Genomic DNA, 17786 nt, shown 5'->3' with positions numbered 1-17786 from the left:
GGACTAGTAGAATTATAAGAGGAACAATAATTTACTATGCCAAAGAAGCTTGTAATTAAAACTTTTCTTTATAGTACCAAATGAATATTTTTTTACAATATTGCTTTATTGAAATATTTATCAATAAATCAAAATATAAAAATAGTTATAATTCAAGGCGTTCAGACTTTAGCTATTGCAGCGGTTAAAAACCATGTATGTTCGAAAATCTGTAATTGAGCGACTGTGACTCCTGCACAGCTTACACGTATAACTGAAGTGACTGCGATAAACAAGCATCACCTCGAAATGCAAACAGTTAAGGTCCTTGCTTCGTTCCACAAAAGCAAGTGTTCTCGCATTCAAAAAAAGTATGTTTTCAAAAATGTTTTTGAATGTAAAAGAGAGAGAGAGAGAGAGAGGGGGGGGGGGAGTAGGAGTGAAAACGGTAAGTGTATGAACAACATCCGAATACCTTATCGAGTCGTTTCTTTAAATTACCTATCATGTTTCCAACCAGCTTCCTGTTAGACGCTGCATAATTACTTTAAAATTTATCTTCAATTTATCTTCTAATTTTAATGTTTGCCAATGATCCTATGGTAACATTATAATTCGAATTATAGAGGGTTAATTAATGATGGACAAGGTGTTTGAAATATAGGTCTAGGTACAAGCGTAAAAGTATTTATTTCAATCGTCTCAATTATGGTATGTGATATAAATGTGTACTGCAGCTACACGCTTGTTTTTCCCCCTCTTTTCATTCATTTTACTCATGATATAAAGTGACAAACACTAGTGCTCTCGAATCTGATTTCGTACTCGGGAAGAAAAATCACGTGCCCACGGGATACAAAAAAATATATAAATGCAAAAAATTAATGCTGCGTTTCAATAATACCATCGGTAAGGTAACCACAGACACCGTGAAACGGTATCTAAATCTATGCATTCCAAAGAATTCCCAACGGAAATAAACGTCGAACAACTTGTTATCAGGTATCTGTTAAACCAATCACTGTGTGTGAACTCAATTCTTGTGGGTACTTTATAAAAAGAGAACTGTTCTTCCCTCTTTTGTAATTGACTCGAAGCTACTACTCTGTTATACACTCGCACGATGGCCGACGCCAACCATCGATTTCCTGATGTAACAGATGTCGTAACAAGTTAGAGATAAAAAAAAAAAACTCGATGCATGGAATAACTTATTTTTACTACCAGACCTGAGTAGTCAGATATTCCTTGATAGATTCTATATCTCTAGCGAGCCATGCAACGTTCAATCTGATAGATTCGACACTTTGTTGAACTGTTCTCTCGGTTCCTGGCGTTGGATGATCTTTGAAGAATTCTTCGACGTCTTTGGCCTGTTCCTCGGTGACAAAATTCTCGGTGATGACCTTAACCAATCTCGACATCAGGAAACCACCTCCGTAACGATCACGAAGCGTTTCCCAATTTCTCTTGAAGAAGTCCCATGCCATGATGCGGCCTTTGTATGTCATCGATACCGACATGATCGCGTATACCGCATCCTGAGCTCTTACTTCGTCGCTCATAGCAAACTCGAGAACCTCTGCCAATAGAGTTTCGTCCTTGATCGCGCCTAAAGCTCTCAATATTCTGTCCTTCTCCTCGTGCAAATCAGCTTTGGAATAAAGCTCCAACATCGTTTGATAAGTATCCGCATCGCCATTGGAAAGGACAGTTCGATAAACGGGGCTACGCAAATCGGCATTGAGGTGCTGCTTTTTAGTTACATACAAGTCGAATCGTGTCTTTGCTTGTTCTATAGTATATGTATCGTTTAAGGCTCCCATACGACCCAACACCAGGGACCTCAAAAGATTATCGCAGTGGCTTTCCAATTTGTTCGGTATCCATCCCAATTTCATTGTTATGTCTATCAATAAATTACACCCCCACGCTTCGAAGGAGTCTTGGAAATCTAAATGGGATATAAGAATTCCGATTTTCCTGAGGATATTATCTATACTAGACCATACAGTAAAATTATCTTCTTTTTGGAACGCTTGCATAAGCTGTAGTAATTCTACGGTTGGTGCGCGTCCAGCTTGTACCATGGCGAACAAATCATCCAAAAGACCTAGTCTGTCCAAAGGAGGTAGCGCGCGATCTTTAACCGCGGGTAACAACAGGGACAATGCCTCTGGACTGTAATAAGTCCGATAAAAGCCGACCGTTCCAGGATTGATCTTCACCCAACTGTCCGCGGAAACGTTTTTGACTTGAAAATCTTTCGTTTTTTCATCCAGCAAATCAGTGAGCACACATTCCTCCGGATTATTTGACGTGCTTACGCTGATTGGAATCATCCATAAGCTGTTCTCGGTGTCCGAAGAACCGTCGGCCAAAAATCTTTCTTGGGATAGCGACAAAATTCGGTCGTTGCCTTCTTGACGATGTCGAACTTTGACAACAGGAAAACCTTGCTGCTCGGTCCAAGTAGACATCACGCTTCGTACATTTTTACCGCTGGCTTCTTCCAAAGCATCCCAAAGGTCTCCCGTTTTCGCGTTAGCATAACTATGCCGATTAAGGTACAAATTCATACCCTTGCGAAAATCATCGTCGCCGATATAAGCGTGTAACATTCTAATGACGCATGCACCTTTGTTGTAAGAAATCTCGTCGAAAATTTCGTCAATCTCTGAAGGATGACCAACAGGTACTTCGATCGGATGGCTGTTCTTCAAAGCATCCAATTCTAACGCTCCGATATACGTGTCTGTCACAAATTGCGTCCAAATATCGTATTCTGGGAATAGATCAGCAACGCATAAAAATTCTACGAACGTCGCGTAACCTTCGTTTAACCACAAGTGCGTCCACCATTCCATGGTTACAAGATTTCCAAACCATTGATGTGCCAATTCGTGTGCTACAACCAGAGCGATCCACTGCTTTCGAAGAGCGGAAGTATTATCTGGATCCACTAAAAGACAAGTTTCGCGGTACGTGACCAGACCCCAATTTTCCATAGCTCCTGATGAGAAGTCGGCAATCGCAATGAGATCAATTTTCGGAAGCGGATAAGCAATTCCAAAGTAGTTTTTGTAATAAGGTAACACCTTAACTGCTGTTTCCAACGCGAACCTGCCCTGTTCTTCCTTCGATTTTGGCGTGAAAACACGTACTAATACACCGTCGCTAGATTTTTTGTCTATGTAATCAAATTCGCCGATCACCACGGCTACCAAATACGTCGACATAATTGGCGTGGTCTCAAATTCAAAACTATCAGTTTCACCGTGTGTGTTCAATCTTTTGAGAGGCTGAAATAAATAAACGAACATTTAAAAAGAAATTGTATAATTAGTTCAAATGGTTAGTTTTCATTTAAAAAAGAAAAACAAATAAAAGAAACACAAGTGCTAGGCGCTGCTTACCATATTAGAAAGTCCTATATAAGTCCTACTTGGTGTATGTACGGTAATGTCAAACGTAGCTTTAAGCGCTGGTTCATCCCAGCATGGGAAGCAACGTCTAGCATCTGTTGGTTCAAACTGAGTGACAGCTGCATATTTAACTTCTTTATTTTTTCTGAAAATACATATAATATTTATTATTTCAAAGATGTTAATCAATACTTATCATATTTGATAAGTCAATAAGCAAGCAAGAAAGTACAAGTTGTACTGTAAAAGTAACTTTTAATAATGATGTGTTCCAACAAGAAAACACTTCTTCATTTCCCTTACAAAATATTAAAACTTACAATTGAACAGAACATCTTGCAATGACAAAGTTACTTTTTTTCTTTCATTTATATGCAACAATATTGTGAAAGTTATAGTACCCAAGATATTTGCTTCTATAGAAGCCTTTCATTTTATCATTCATCATTCCCGCGAATTCCAATTGCAAAAATCCACATTTGCCAGTTGGCAGATTTCTACCAAGTACCAAAGTAACTGTCTCTTCGGATGTAGAGACCTCTATTTTCTTTATTGAGAGACAAGGTCCATCAGTAAGATGGAAACTTACTTTCTTCAGATCGATGTCCAACATGTTCAGGACAATAGTGTCCGTAGATTGCTTTACCTGAAATATTAAAAAATTACTGATAAGAGGGTAAACTATCAGAGAAGCACAATGTGTAAGAACATATTGCACTACAAAAAGAGAGATTAAATGAATATGTGTCATGTAATTTTGCTTATGCTCCAGATTGTTTTAATTATTAATCTCGATAGGTGATCTAGATTGATTGTACTTACGTCAACATGCACAGACTCTTTGCCGGTGAAAGTAAAAGTGTCGAAGTCCGGTATCAAAGTAATATCATAATGGTAGGGCAGAACGTTCGTGGGCAGCCGGCGAAACGGCTGTTTTTCTGTACTCGACATCGCTCGATGTTGAATCGCGATCCGCAAAAATCTTAAACACCGAAAAATCTTGAGAGTCGTTTTCAGCTTTCCCTTTTTGCCGACTCACAACGCGAAAGTATCCACTAACACAGAAAGCCCGATAGCATTGCAAACGCATGCGCGACCTGCAAATTACGGCAAGATGCGAACGAACATGGAACCAAAGAGTATTAGATAGAGTGGAAGGTATGCGTATACGATTCATAGCACCTCTAGTATCCCAGATCCGAACTTTTAAGGAATCGTTTAGAGCGTGTAGTGCAAACATATGTATTATATTTTCTGTGCTTATTTCGTTATACCTGCTTATACCGTGTGCGTCTCTTGTCGTGTTATTGTAAATTTCGGCGTTGTTTCCTAATACATACGTAAGTATATTTTAGATAATGTTTGTATGTTTTAATAATCAACGAAAAAATATTCTAAATTATTTCGCGTATTTCATATTATTTGAGCGTTATTTTCGAGTTATCCTTTGTTCGAAATTTGAGCGTCGGTCATGGCCAACAAATAAGTTTTTTTTAGTAAATTCCAAACATTCCTGTTCATCGCGGCGTCCGATTCGAAGCATTTTATACATAACTTAAAGCTACATTTAATAAATTATATATATGTATAATTTGATAAAATGTAATTGTAGTATGCTGGTGTGTTCTCATGATATGTACATATTTGTATTTATTATTTTTAACATAAAATGCCACATAAATGTGCCATGGCAGACTGCATGCGTAAAGCAGGAAATGCTGGAGTAATATTGTTTTCATTACCGAAAAATCCTGCTATGTAAGTACACAGTATGTTGTTTTATGCGAATATTTGTTACACATGTAAGGGAAGAAACATTAAAGATGACTTTATCCTTTGTAGATGAGACAAGTGGCTCCAGTTTGCGAACATTGATGCCAGAGAAAATAGGAGCATTCGCATATGTAATTTAATATTTAAATAATTTTAATTTTTAACTAATTTAAAAACTTAATTGTATAATCGCGAATACATATTTTAAAGAATATATTGTATGTTTATACTGTACAATAATTTATTATATCCTACCTCTCTCTTAATTTTTACTATTATGTATAAATAATTCCTAAGTATAAACTAATATAACTAAGTGTAAGTATAAACTTATATTACTTAATTTTAACATGTTTCATAATTATATATACTTCATTATATCATATAACTTCAATCTTTTTTACAGAAATCTTGTCGCAATAAAGACGCGCAACACTGTTTCATGATACACTTTATACACTGTTTTAACTTTTACGTTATTACAAAATATAAATTCTAGCATGAAAGATTTGTTATGCGTCTTTATTGTGATGTAAGTTCACAGAATTCAAATTTGTGATCTGAGATTTCTGGGATTATAGAACTATGGAGCAACTTGCGGAGTGAGGCGAAAGGAGGGGGTGCTTAATACGGTTCCCACTCACCAGAGGGCACTGAAACTCGTATACGATTTTTTATATAGCGCTCTTATGGGACCTTCCACTCTATCTAATACTCTTTGCATGGAACTATTACGCCAAGAATCACGTGCTCGATGTCACTATATAACATGAAGGCGCAATTTTCGATTTTCTACAACATTTCATATTATATTTCAACGTTGTATATATCAACGTCGTTTATTTCTTATGTTCCATTCATTTCCAATTTTAGGAGACTCGACATCTTTTCAAAGTGCACAATCAATTTACCGCTTAATTCTGTGCTATTCAAACGAAACATGACTTTAAAACTTCGACCATACATACATGGACTGCTCAAGCTATAGTATAGTCCGTAACCAACATCTTCCATGCCAAAGTTACGAGTAAGCAGTTGTGCGCAAGCGCTAAGGTCAATGGGCGATAGCAGTGGAGAAAGGCGCGAATTGAAATTTTGGATGGTTTGCCGAACTACTCTTTGAGTATATACATTCGTACAAAAAAAATAGGGAACACTTTATAAACCCTAAAAATTAGGTTATATTCCAATAGCTGTAAGTCGGTGAAAAATCACCGTAAAAATAAAATTAAAAAAGCGTTTTAAAGCTTAAAGTTTCAACTTTAATGTGCTATTATGCGATTTTTAAATTTCTATTGTTTTTTTGTTTTATGTTTTAAAAAGTAATACGTCATTTCGTTCCTTAAAATTACGTATTTTCAACAACTCAAAAGTCAATAAAAAAATTTTATTTCGAAAAATTCAACTCAAATTGTGTAAGCTACAATATGTTACCTATAAAATGCTTTTTTAGAAATTGTCCTATGATTTTTTCTGACCGATTTATACGACTTTGAACAAAAATGCGCATTTCTTACAGAAAGTATCGATACTAGGTGAAAAATCATCTTAGACAAGAAAACAAAAAAGCATTTTAAAGTTTGAAATGTCAACTTTGACGTAATATTGATGGTTTAAACAAATTTTTTTGTCTCTCTTGTTCTGTGCTGCAAAAAAAAAATGCATTGTTTTGCGCAAAAGTGACGAATCTTTAATACTGTGCAGTTTAATAAATAAATTTTTCTCGAAAAATTTAACTCAAGTTCTAAAAACTACAACATATTACCTACAAAATGCTTTTTTTTAAAACCTTTCTACGATTTTTTTTTGACTGATTTGCACGATTTTGAAAGTTAACCATTTTATTCTCTAAAGATGACGTTTACCGCCGACATTAGCGTTATCCAATGAGCAGAGCGTAACCAACATCTCCATACCAAAGGTGAAACTTGACGCTAATGCGCATGCGTCGAATTCGAGAACTACAGCAAAAATTCCATCTCAATGACAGGCTGACTGCAGCTTTGACCAATAGTCGAAGAGTAGTTTCTTTGAGTATATAGACATATACTCAATGTACATTTCTATATACATTTCTATATACTCAAAGAGTAGTTCGGCATACCGTCCAAAATTTCAATTCCCGCCTTTCCCCACTGCTATCGCCCATTGACTATAGCGCTTGCGCACAACTGCTTACTAGAGATGGCGTGAACTGCTACTTTTGAATCACTCGTGATTCAATCACGTTCATTCTCAATCACGATGATTTTTCACAGTGATTCGTGATTTTTCGTGATCGCTTCTGATTAGTGAAGAACATAACCGTTCCTCGCACGCGTTGTTAGAATCTTCAGCCTAAATGCAAATGCACCGTAATGAAAAACACCCTAACCTGTATATTTTACATATATTCTACACAAAAATGAGAAATTACCTACACCCCATAAAATAAAGTGAACTAAAGAATAGTAAATAAAGGAATGCTTTAATGAGGAATAGTGAAGAGTAATGAATATAAGTCAATAATTATGAATTGCAAGTCTTAGTTTAATTGTAAGTGTCTTTAGACTTTTACAAAATGTAACACTGTTAGAAAATAATATAATTAATACATAAAACATAATACGAATACTATGAATTAAATACAAAGAACAAAATAACAATGGAATAAAATATATATAATAACAAATAAGTAACTATGTATTGCTGTTCAAGAATAATAGCATAGATAATTTCTCTGCTTGCAATCTGTTTCTTTTTTCCGTTAAAAGTAATCCTACGTTAGAAAATATTCTTTCGCTTGGGACTGAAGTAGCCACCACGCAAAATAAATGATCTACTAATTTACTTAATAAAGGAAATTGAAATTGATATTATATGCGGATTTTTTTTATGCAAACTATACATATTGAAACATTTTATAAAAAGTAATTTAATTAAGATTGAGAATTGTGATCACATAATTCTAGCAAGATAAAAGAACTACGATCACGCTCGTGTATGAAATTAAATCATCATCGTGATCGTGATTTTTCGATCACTGTGATAAATAACGGTTAGTGATTTTGCACGCCATCTCTACTGCTTACTCGTAACTTTGGCATGGGGGATGTTGGTTACGGACTACACTATAGCTTGAGCAGTCCATGTATGTATGGCCGAAGTGCTATTCTGCCTTGAAGTCACGTGGTTTCCCAGTGAACCGTAGACGTGCGTCTATGCAGCGAGCAGACCGTACATCAGAATTTTGTCCACCTCCGCTCGCAGTTAATTTGCGCGCCGCGAGATGGCGTTAACGAAGCCTGCATAAAAATTCATTCGAACTACCGTACTCGATGCGAAACGCATACACCTGGATCGATGTGGATCGGCCAGTTTCAGACTTTTGTCTGTGGCGCGAGGCAGTGGGGCTGTGGGAATATAAAAGACTTCTTGGGAGAAGTTTGTTCTCGCGGATGAGTTGTTCAAGGTAGTGGTGGCGTGCGCGAGCACCCGCCGTAGATCCAGGAAGTTCCAAGTAGAAGATACCCGGGCCCACGAAGGTTACTCACGAGATCCTCGGCCTCGAGTCTAGGCGTGTAAACGTTTTGCAAGGTTTTCACCGGGGAAATTATCGGCCGCGCGTACCATTTGCCAGAGCACACGGCGCGAGATCTTGAACGGCGAACGGTAGAGAGGAAACGTTGGTGTTTTTCATGGCGATCAGTTCATCAGGAAAGTGTCGTACGCTACCACCGATGTACGAGACACGGCAAAGGTGAAGGTGGTGCTCGCCGGACCTGACCTGCCCGAGAGAAACATCACGGAACGTAGCTTCTCTCGCACACGCATACACACACACAGTGCGTCACCGCCCATATGTGATGTGTTTCGTGCGTGCGAGCGAATGAGTAATCATGTACTGTCAGGACAAGGGCTCGACCGCCTCGAAGAGCAAAGAGGGTAAGTTGACGCCCGCGCGAGCTCCGGCTACCAGAAGTAATTCTCTCGACTCCTTCCCTTCCCTCCCTCCCTCCCTCCCTCCCTCCCTCCCCCGCCCCTCTGCCCTTCACTACTCCCCACCTTCTTTTCCATTTTTCCACAACCTTAGATCGCGTGCCCCTCGTCGTCGGACAGTTTTTCCTGTCCTCTACCCTCCCTACTTGTATTTGTTCACGGATTTCGGTTTTTCGCGCTGCACATGTGGACTCTGGTAAAACACGAATCAAGTAGGTTGGACAGTGTCAAAAGTTTCGTGATTGTAGGGGTGGATATTGCCAGGGCCGGCTTTACGGTGCACCGCATAGGGGATGCCTCCGGTTAGGAAGCGTTTCGGCTAGAAAAAGAAAAGAGACATTCCTGAGATTAATAAAGAAAGAAAAACACAATTATGAAATCTAGCTTTATTATAATCTGATAAAGTGGAGCCGATAAAATCGACAAGTCTTCGAACTTAAAGCCAACGAATCAGTTTTTAAAAAAATTGTCTACGCTTTACGGGAAATTAGTAACGTGCACGATAATATTGTTATGTAATGAAATATCATATATAAAAATTGTATATAAAGAGTATATAAAGGTATCATTATTATATAAAAAAACAAAACTAGACGTAATTCTTACTGGTTTTGGAGCAATCCAAGAGTAAATATTTATTCCTCGACTTTGTATTATGTGCATTTTATATTAACGGTTTTTTACTTTACAAGTTTCTTTCAGAAATATTTATATACCTTCAGCATTACTGCGTCGAAACGACGAGAAATAATTATATACTTATTTCTAGATTGCTCCAAAATTGATAGGAATCACGTCCGCTTTATTATATAATGTTCGATACTGCTATTAAACTGAAAAACTCAAGTTTCTATATTTCTAATTTGTAACGTGAATTAGAAGGGCTGAGTGATTTGGAAATTGCACCGGGGCGCCGGTGATTGTAGCGCCGGCCCTGTAGACGTTGGTGCGACGGAGAGAGACAAAGTGACAGGCCCAAGAGAGTGCGGCAAAGAGTGAAGGGGCGAGGAGAGTGTGTCGTTTACAAATGAAAAAGGTGGGGGGTGAACAGTATGTATTTCGAAGAGAGAAACGGATCGTGTACATTCTTGGCGAAACTTTTTATTAAACTTCGGCCGTGTAGACGAGTTTATCAAACGCGTTATTGCATCGGAGCCGTGCATCGTCACCTAGAGCGCGATTATTGGTGTTTGCCTTCCATTGCCGCGAAAACGTCACTCGTTGAACGCGACAGATGCATGAATGGAGAAAAGTGCTATTGTGTACGAGGAAGCATGCAGAACACAGTGAAACGGGATGTGGAGTCAGTAGCCACTCTAAAAATTATCAACGTAATTTACCTATCGTTATTCGACACGTACGACTAAATTTTCATTAGTTCATCGACCTGTGTTAACGACACGTGTGTGCACATATACACGTATACGCATTTTTATATCGCACACAACCGTAAACATATAAGATAATACGTGCAGGGTGTCCCGACAATCGTAGTATAATCGAAAATGGAGTGTGATTCTTTATGAAAAAATAGAATCAGAAATATAAAATAAAGTTTTTTTTTTTTGTAGGGCCATAACTTATTGAGAAAAAACAATTTTGAAAATCTGTCTGGTATGAATCTGAAATGGTATTTGTTGTGCTATGACAACTTCTGAGGCGAGCTGATGAAATTTGATTGCTGTTATTACTCCAGCTCCTTCATCCTTGCAAACATTCAGATTGAAAGTGGGAAATAGTAAGATGGAGTGTGATATGCTTAATATGGTATGATCAGTTTTAAGAAGTGGTGGGAATAACTTTATGACAGTTTCTCTGACAACACTATAGATGTGTTTATATTTGAATTTATAAACGGTCTGGGAAGTTACTGTGTTATTCTTGTTTGTGAAATTGTCTTGATTGTATATAATATATTTCTGTAGAAAGTCATTAAAAATCAAGACAATCGTATGCATCAATGTGCACAACCTCCAAAGCTGTTTTTATAATACAACAAATGTTTATTTATTATTTTTGATGTATTTCTCTTTTTCAATTGTAATACAATTATTGGGATACCTTGTATGTATACACATGTTCCCGTTAAGAATTTAATTGCTTAAAGCTTTTTAATAATAGAATTTATAACAGAACACGAGTATAGTTCTTGTTACTTAAATTCAAACTATAGGTTTTTAAAAGATAGCAAAAGAATAATGAATGCATGCGCAGTGCATTCTAATAGTGAATTTACATTATTCCTATTATTTGCTTGTGGTAATTTGTAGCCTTGTAACATCGATAGAATAATTTTGCCAATGGTACAAACAAGTGTGTCTATTATCTTCTTCAAATGAAGCATATGTGCTCTTATACTACTTAAAGTAAAGGAGAATGTCATATGCATTTGTGCAAACAGTTATATGCTTTTTTGGTCTATTGGTTCATTGTTTCAATAAATGAATTGTTACATAGTATAATCTTCCCTTCGTTTAACAGAAAGAGAATGTTATTTATGTATGTGAAATAGACTATTGTGTTCTTATTTTTTTGAAGTTTTCATTAATAATGTTAGATACAATTCACTTTATTCAAAATAGATATATCCTACGTTTATCCTTGCTACCATTACTCATAAAATCATGAAATACTGACATTGCACATTGCATGATGTCATCATATATGTAATAGTTCAGTGTTTCTCAAACTAGGGTTTATAGAGTGTCAGGAATAAAAACATATTATACCATCATTTTTATTAAGATTGTCTAATCTAAAGAACGACAATTTTTTTTTATTTTTTTTTTTTTATTCTTGGCTTAAAAACAGTTAATTTAATATATTTACCTATGGACACTTTAAGAACACAATTTTTTCATACAGAAATATTCATTCCTCAAAGAAATATGTTAACCGAAATGCTTTAGTGATTCTATTATTTTTTATTTTTACAAGTTGTGTTGAGTGAAAGCAATACTGTCATTGCTCCTCTTCTTAATTTCTGAGGAGCAGCATCATCCATCTCTTTAAATTTAGGTTTGTACAATTGTTTTTATTATTTTATTAACAAAATTTATTATCACAGAATTGGAGATAATACTAAACAATTGTTAATATATATTTAATCAAATAAAAGCAAAACCAAAATTAATTTTTCTATATAATTGTTGTGAATTGTTTTAGTTAAAACATAGAAAAAATGCAACTTAAATTATATGAAGCTATTTAAAAAATGAATCATATTTTTAGATAGTAGTTTTGAGTTATATGTATTATAAATATATTAATTTAATTCTACTTTAGGGTGTGTAACAGAAATTCTTTATTGAGGGCAGGGAGGGTAGGTCTGTGTTAAAGTAAAGTTTGAGAAACACTGTAATAGTTAATCATGTTTGAATTATTCTGAGTTTCTTGGCTACATGTTATGGTTCGCGGATATCTGAATTATTTATGTATGTTTGTTTTGATTTACAGTTGCTAAAGATTGCGCTTATTATGCACAGGGTCTGTGACAATGCGGGAAAAGAAGGGAGGTGCTCTTAGCAGGGTACAAAAGCTGAAAAAACGACTTAGCCACAGCTTTGGGAGGCTTTGTAAGTATAATTTGATTTTATTTACAATTTTAAGGAATGTTTAGTTTTTTTTTACTGTTCTGAAGATTATTTAAAATGGATACTTTATATTTATCAATCAATATTTTATATATTTTATTTCAGTTTTATATATCAATGTAATTTGATTACTTAATCTAGTTATGCTACTTTTTCATTGCATAACACATATTGTAAAAGTATTAATGCTCCTGTAGAGATATCAAAGGTTTCATACTTATTGTTATGTAATAATTATTTGCTATTTATTATTATAAATTATTAAATTATTTCATGATACAGCTACTGACATGTTATTTAAGAATTTATTTACGTAGTATCAGTTTATCAATAGTACTGTTTTATCTGGATTAGCAATATCAAAAGAAGAGGCTGACGATGTTACAAACAGGGGTCAACTGCCATATAATGGCTATTCCGAGGAGTTCCTAGACCGTTTGGAACCAAACGGCAATATACCTGCAGATAAGGATCGCCGTTATGGTAAGTGAAAAATTAATTAATCGCAATAAATATAATAATAAGCCGTGTTCTCAAATATCTTAATAATGTACTTTCGTATCTTTGATCACATTAAAATTTGCTTTAAGATAAATATGAAACAATGTTTCATTTATCAAAGTAAATAGATTGTTGCAGTACACATGAACACTTATCGGAAAGCTAAGTATTTTATTTTTTATTAGAGATAACAAATTGTGTGGAATGACTGTCATAAAATGTAATTTATATTGGCCTTTGATAACTATGCCAATCATTTTATCACTTTAACAAATATTAGCAGTCAGATATGCAGTTTGATCTATGTAATATAATATTGTATTGTTCAGCGAAGGTGCATTATGTAAACTAAAATGTTATGTATCGATAAAATATTGAGAAACTATAATTCTACGTGGATTCCTATTGCTGTTATTTTAAAGAAAGTTTTAAGGACGAAATTGGATGTCATAGAATGGACAGGTATGGGCGACCATGAGAGAGTGCATCGGCAGCTTTCCGTTTCTAGTGATTCCAAGCTTCTCGACGAGGATATACGCGAAGAAACAAGAGTTATCTTGCGACCTCGACGTCCACCACGACCCAAGTCAGAGGTCTTCCTTGGGCCAGATCCACCTCCTAGAAGAACCAAAAGATTTTCAGCATTTGGGGTAATGCTCCGTTTGCGTGTATTTATTCTGTTCATGTCCATTGATAAGTTCGATGTTTACAAACATTTATGCTTTCGCTTACAGGGAGATTCTCCTTTTGGTAAATCTGAAGCTTATGTAAAACTGGAACAATTAGGAGAAGGATCGTATGCCACAGTGTTCAAAGGCTATAGTCATCTTACAAATCAAGTGGTGGCACTTAAAGAAATTAGACTGCAAGAAGAAGAAGGTGCTCCATTTACTGCCATTCGCGAGGCAAGCCTTCTTAAAGAATTGAAGCATAGCAATATTGTAACCTTGCACGACATAATTCATACGCGCGAGACACTTACTTTTGTTTTTGAATACGTTCATACCGATTTATCTCAATATATGGAGAGGCATGGGAGTGGTAATGGAGGTTTGGATCCACGGAACGTTAAATTGTTTTTATTCCAACTGTTAAGGGGATTAGCATATTGTCATCGGAGGTGAAAATATACACATAATTTAAAGGGGGTATTCGTTTTTTTCTTTCATCGAAAGGGGAAGCAATTGTTAAATTTATGTTAGAGAAACCACGAAATACCAGAATCGTTGAAAAAAATGAGATACAACAAAATGGCGGCGTATACGTGAGAAATATTGATTTTTTCGAAACATTTTTTAATTTATTTCGTTATTGTAAAAAAAAATGATTGCAGATATTTTGATACTTCTCCCAGTATTAGAGAGATCTAATCAAGAAAAAGGAATACCCCCTCGAGACATGTAATTTAATGTTACGCGTTAATAATTTGACTATATGTTTATCTAGGAGGGTACTACATAGAGATGTAAAGCCACAAAATTTATTAATCAGTGAAATAGGAGAACTGAAGTTAGCAGATTTTGGTTTAGCAAGAGCTAAATCTGTACCGTCGCATACGTATTCGCACGAAGTTGTGACTCTATGGTACAGGCCACCCGACGTTCTTTTGGGTTCCACAGAGTATTCTACCTCACTTGACATGTGGGGAGTAGGTTGCATATTTATGGAGATGTTGACTGGTGAACCAACATTCCCAGGTGTACGCTGTACGTACGACCAACTTGATAAAATATTCAAAGTATTGGGTACCCCTACCGAAGAAACTTGGCCTGGTGTCACACACCTGCCAGGATACAAACCACATAGACTGGGATTCTATCCTCCACGAAAATTGGGTCTTTCATTTCCTAGACTCTATGATATTGCTGATGGCGATAGTATGGCGTCGTCGCTTCTACAGCTAAATCCTGATCAACGGATAGGAGCTGAAGAAGCATTAAGGCATCCTTATTTTGCCTCTCTTCCTAGAAAACTATACGAGTTGCCTGACGGTGGGTTTAAATCGAATTGAATTATTTAAAACGTAATGTACTTTTCAGTGGAACTACGATATGCTATTTATTGATTTTTATTTCTTTACAGAAGTATCGATATTTAGCGTTGAAGGTTGTCATTTATATACAAATTCGAGGCACGGGTGTGCAGATTCACGTCACACAGCTCTTAAGACTTGAGGTTAAGAGTAAACATAAAAGAAGTAGCTAATAAGTAATTCCCAAATTCACACGTTCAGTGAAAACGTTCATTTTCATACAATTCAGATCCACACAGGCGGTATGCCATGACTCACTTAAACGTCATTTCCACGCGCGTCGGTCGCTCTTTCTCAGGGCTGTTCCACAAATTCCAATCATTGTTCATACAACACTCGCATACACACACGTACACATTATTACGACCTTCGTTCTTGTTTTCGTGTTTCTTTCTTTGAAAAAGACTATTATACTTATCAAGTGAATTAACGATTATAACTGGCAAAGAAAATACGAAAGTAAGCTATCTGTGGCTAAATGAAGTAAAACGATTTTATGAGATTCGCACGCTCGATTTAGAAAGCAAAAGCACGCACGACCCATCCTCGCACTTCGTCCAAATACTAGATTTAGATTGATACCAATCAAAAAAAAAAAGTACTATACCGCCTTGCGTCTCTCGACCCCAACCTGAGTCAAATTTGGAGTTGGCGGTTGCTGGTTAGAGAAAATATAATGAAATAATTATAACTTAGGAAAATTCTGGAAGACCTGTAATACTTTATATAAATTTTATGCTGTTTTTTGAGTCTACCGTTGGTTGCTGAGACAATTGAATATATTGGTATGTAACGAAAAAAATCATTGTTCGAATTAAACTAGTTGTTAATTATATGAACGTGATGATAGGAAATAAATAGAAAACTAAGAATATAGGGATATCAGTATGGATCAAGTGTCGTAGCTACCAACATCGTGAAAACACGGCAAGACTTACGAGCAACTTATCGCTGATAGTATCGAGGGTAGTGATCTAGTTGTAAGAATTAATATTAGCGTACTAGCGTCGATAGAGGTTTATATCGACATTACAAAGTAGTATCTATCGATGATAGTAAATCAAGAACGAAGTAATAATTTTAGACTTAATCGAATCCAATTTGTTCAATCGCTCGTATACTATAAAACAGCCAATGGTGCTTGAACGAATTGTAGGAGAAAAAAAATGTTAATGATTTTTGTATTAGTTATTTAGAAATGATTGTTTGGCGAATTTTGTTTTCGAATGGTTTTACAAAGCCATGTATCTAAATGAACCAACTTTAATAACGTTGCAATAGTAACATAGGATAAGGTAAAATGGTGTTACAGTCCTTCCGAGTTTTGTCTAAGCTACGATGATTACTACGGTAATATTACTCCTTTTAGTAGTTACATTTATACCGATTTTTCAACACACTTATAAAAATATCAACGAGGCGAAAGCAAAAAAAAAATGAAAAAAATATTTCGAAAAAATTTGAGACATGTTATTGCTACTATTATTACTTATTACGATTATTATTTGACAAAAGACGCGCAGAAGGTAGATTGTACATAGAGCAAACAGGTTCGTATTATTGATGACGCTGAGATAGCTGAGCTGAGACTAATAAATGTGACTTTGTAATAAATTAAAGTGTAGTTCGGTACACTCTAGACCCTGTTCTTCGTTAGGTTTTCCATGTGCAACAACCTACAAAATTGTTTTAGGTTTTTGATGTAACATAATACAGAACCACTTGTATTTGTAATACTTATTCTGCTTAAGTATTGATTTTATACACGTTTATTTCCTTATAATTATATTTTATTTGTAATTTTTCTAAGAAATTATTGATATTCAAATTGCTTCAAACTTGTACTGAGAAAGATAAAGAACTATGTTTTTGAAGTACTTGTGTATGTTTAAAAATTCATACCTTATATGTTTTTCAAACGTAATATATGCATAAGATCCTTCTAATAATTATAAAATATGTTTAATATAAGCATCTTAAAGGTGAAGAAACCATTTCTCTGTTTTATAATTCTATGTGTAAAATGTGATACTTTGGAAGCTTTGCAAAAGTAATCAATACCTTAATCAATATTTTATTGATCAAGTAGATCGTTTACTATAATTCATGAAATTATTTAGCATTGGAAAGATTAATAATGTTAGTTTTAATTTTATAAATACATTTTATCTTCTCGTTTATAAAGCATGGGAATATGGTAAGGTTTGACAAAGTTGGGCAAAAATTTGACCACTTCCTTTCAACTAATAAACCAATTTCCTTGATAAGATTAAAAACTTAGTTGTCAGAAACAAGACTGATCTAACTTGTTCAGCAACTCCACGAAAATTATATATTGATGTCCTTACCATATCAATCTCTTTTGGCTCACTTTTTAAATTTACGTATTATAAAACACGTAACAAGGTTAATAAGGACAAATAAAATAATTACGAAATATAATTATCTTAACAAGAAGATGAAGAGAGAAAACGGCAGAGCGTAACATTCCGAAGAGATACGAAT

General features: G+C 35.4%; 2 protein-coding genes and 1 long non-coding RNA gene across 10 annotated transcripts; 2 read left to right on the top strand and 1 right to left on the bottom strand.

Moving 5' to 3' along the window:
* Positions 1-650: 650 nt before the first annotated feature.
* LOC128884901 (puromycin-sensitive aminopeptidase) lies at positions 651-4506 on the bottom strand. 2 transcript variants are annotated; one of them, XM_054138578.1, is made up of 4 exons: positions 4227-4506; positions 3806-4050; positions 3396-3549; positions 651-3281 (listed from the first exon to the last, which is right to left on the bottom strand). In XM_054138578.1, exons 1-4 carry the CDS (start codon positions 4353-4355, stop codon positions 1200-1202), a joined length of 2610 nt encoding a protein of 869 aa, XP_053994553.1. In that variant the 5' UTR covers positions 4356-4506; the 3' UTR covers positions 651-1199. The 2 variants fall into 2 exon arrangements, with proteins under 2 accessions (XP_053994553.1, XP_053994554.1); XM_054138579.1 differs by lacking the exon at positions 3396-3549 and having other exon boundaries at positions 3994-4050.
* A 118-nt stretch (positions 4507-4624) lies between these two features.
* Positions 4625-5417, top strand: LOC128884902 (uncharacterized). The gene is made up of 2 exons (XR_008459499.1): positions 4625-5162; positions 5247-5417. It is a non-coding gene; the product is annotated as an uncharacterized LOC128884902 (long non-coding RNA).
* A 3113-nt stretch (positions 5418-8530) lies between these two features.
* LOC128872129 (cyclin-dependent kinase 14) lies at positions 8531-17155 on the top strand. 7 transcript variants are annotated; one of them, XM_054114510.1, is made up of 7 exons: positions 8531-9101; positions 12641-12730; positions 13103-13231; positions 13703-13899; positions 13984-14369; positions 14696-15240; positions 15332-17155. In XM_054114510.1, the coding sequence occupies exons 1-7, from the start codon at positions 9056-9058 to the stop codon at positions 15421-15423; spliced, it is 1485 nt and encodes a 494-aa protein (XP_053970485.1). In that variant the 5' UTR covers positions 8531-9055; the 3' UTR covers positions 15424-17155. The 7 variants fall into 7 exon arrangements, with proteins under 7 accessions (XP_053970485.1, XP_053970488.1, XP_053970484.1 ...); XM_054114513.1 differs by having other exon boundaries at positions 12612-12730; XM_054114509.1 differs by lacking the exon at positions 8531-9101 and adding an exon at positions 10171-10486.
* The last annotated feature ends 631 nt before the right edge of the window (positions 17156-17786 follow it).

This window comes from Hylaeus volcanicus, chromosome 2 (genome assembly GCF_026283585.1).
Source record: "Hylaeus volcanicus isolate JK05 chromosome 2, UHH_iyHylVolc1.0_haploid, whole genome shotgun sequence".
In the NCBI taxonomy this organism is placed as follows: Eukaryota; Metazoa; Arthropoda; class Insecta; order Hymenoptera; family Colletidae; genus Hylaeus; species Hylaeus volcanicus.
The sequence above is the reverse complement of the archived record's forward strand: the minus strand, read 5'-3'. Positions and strand labels throughout refer to the sequence as shown.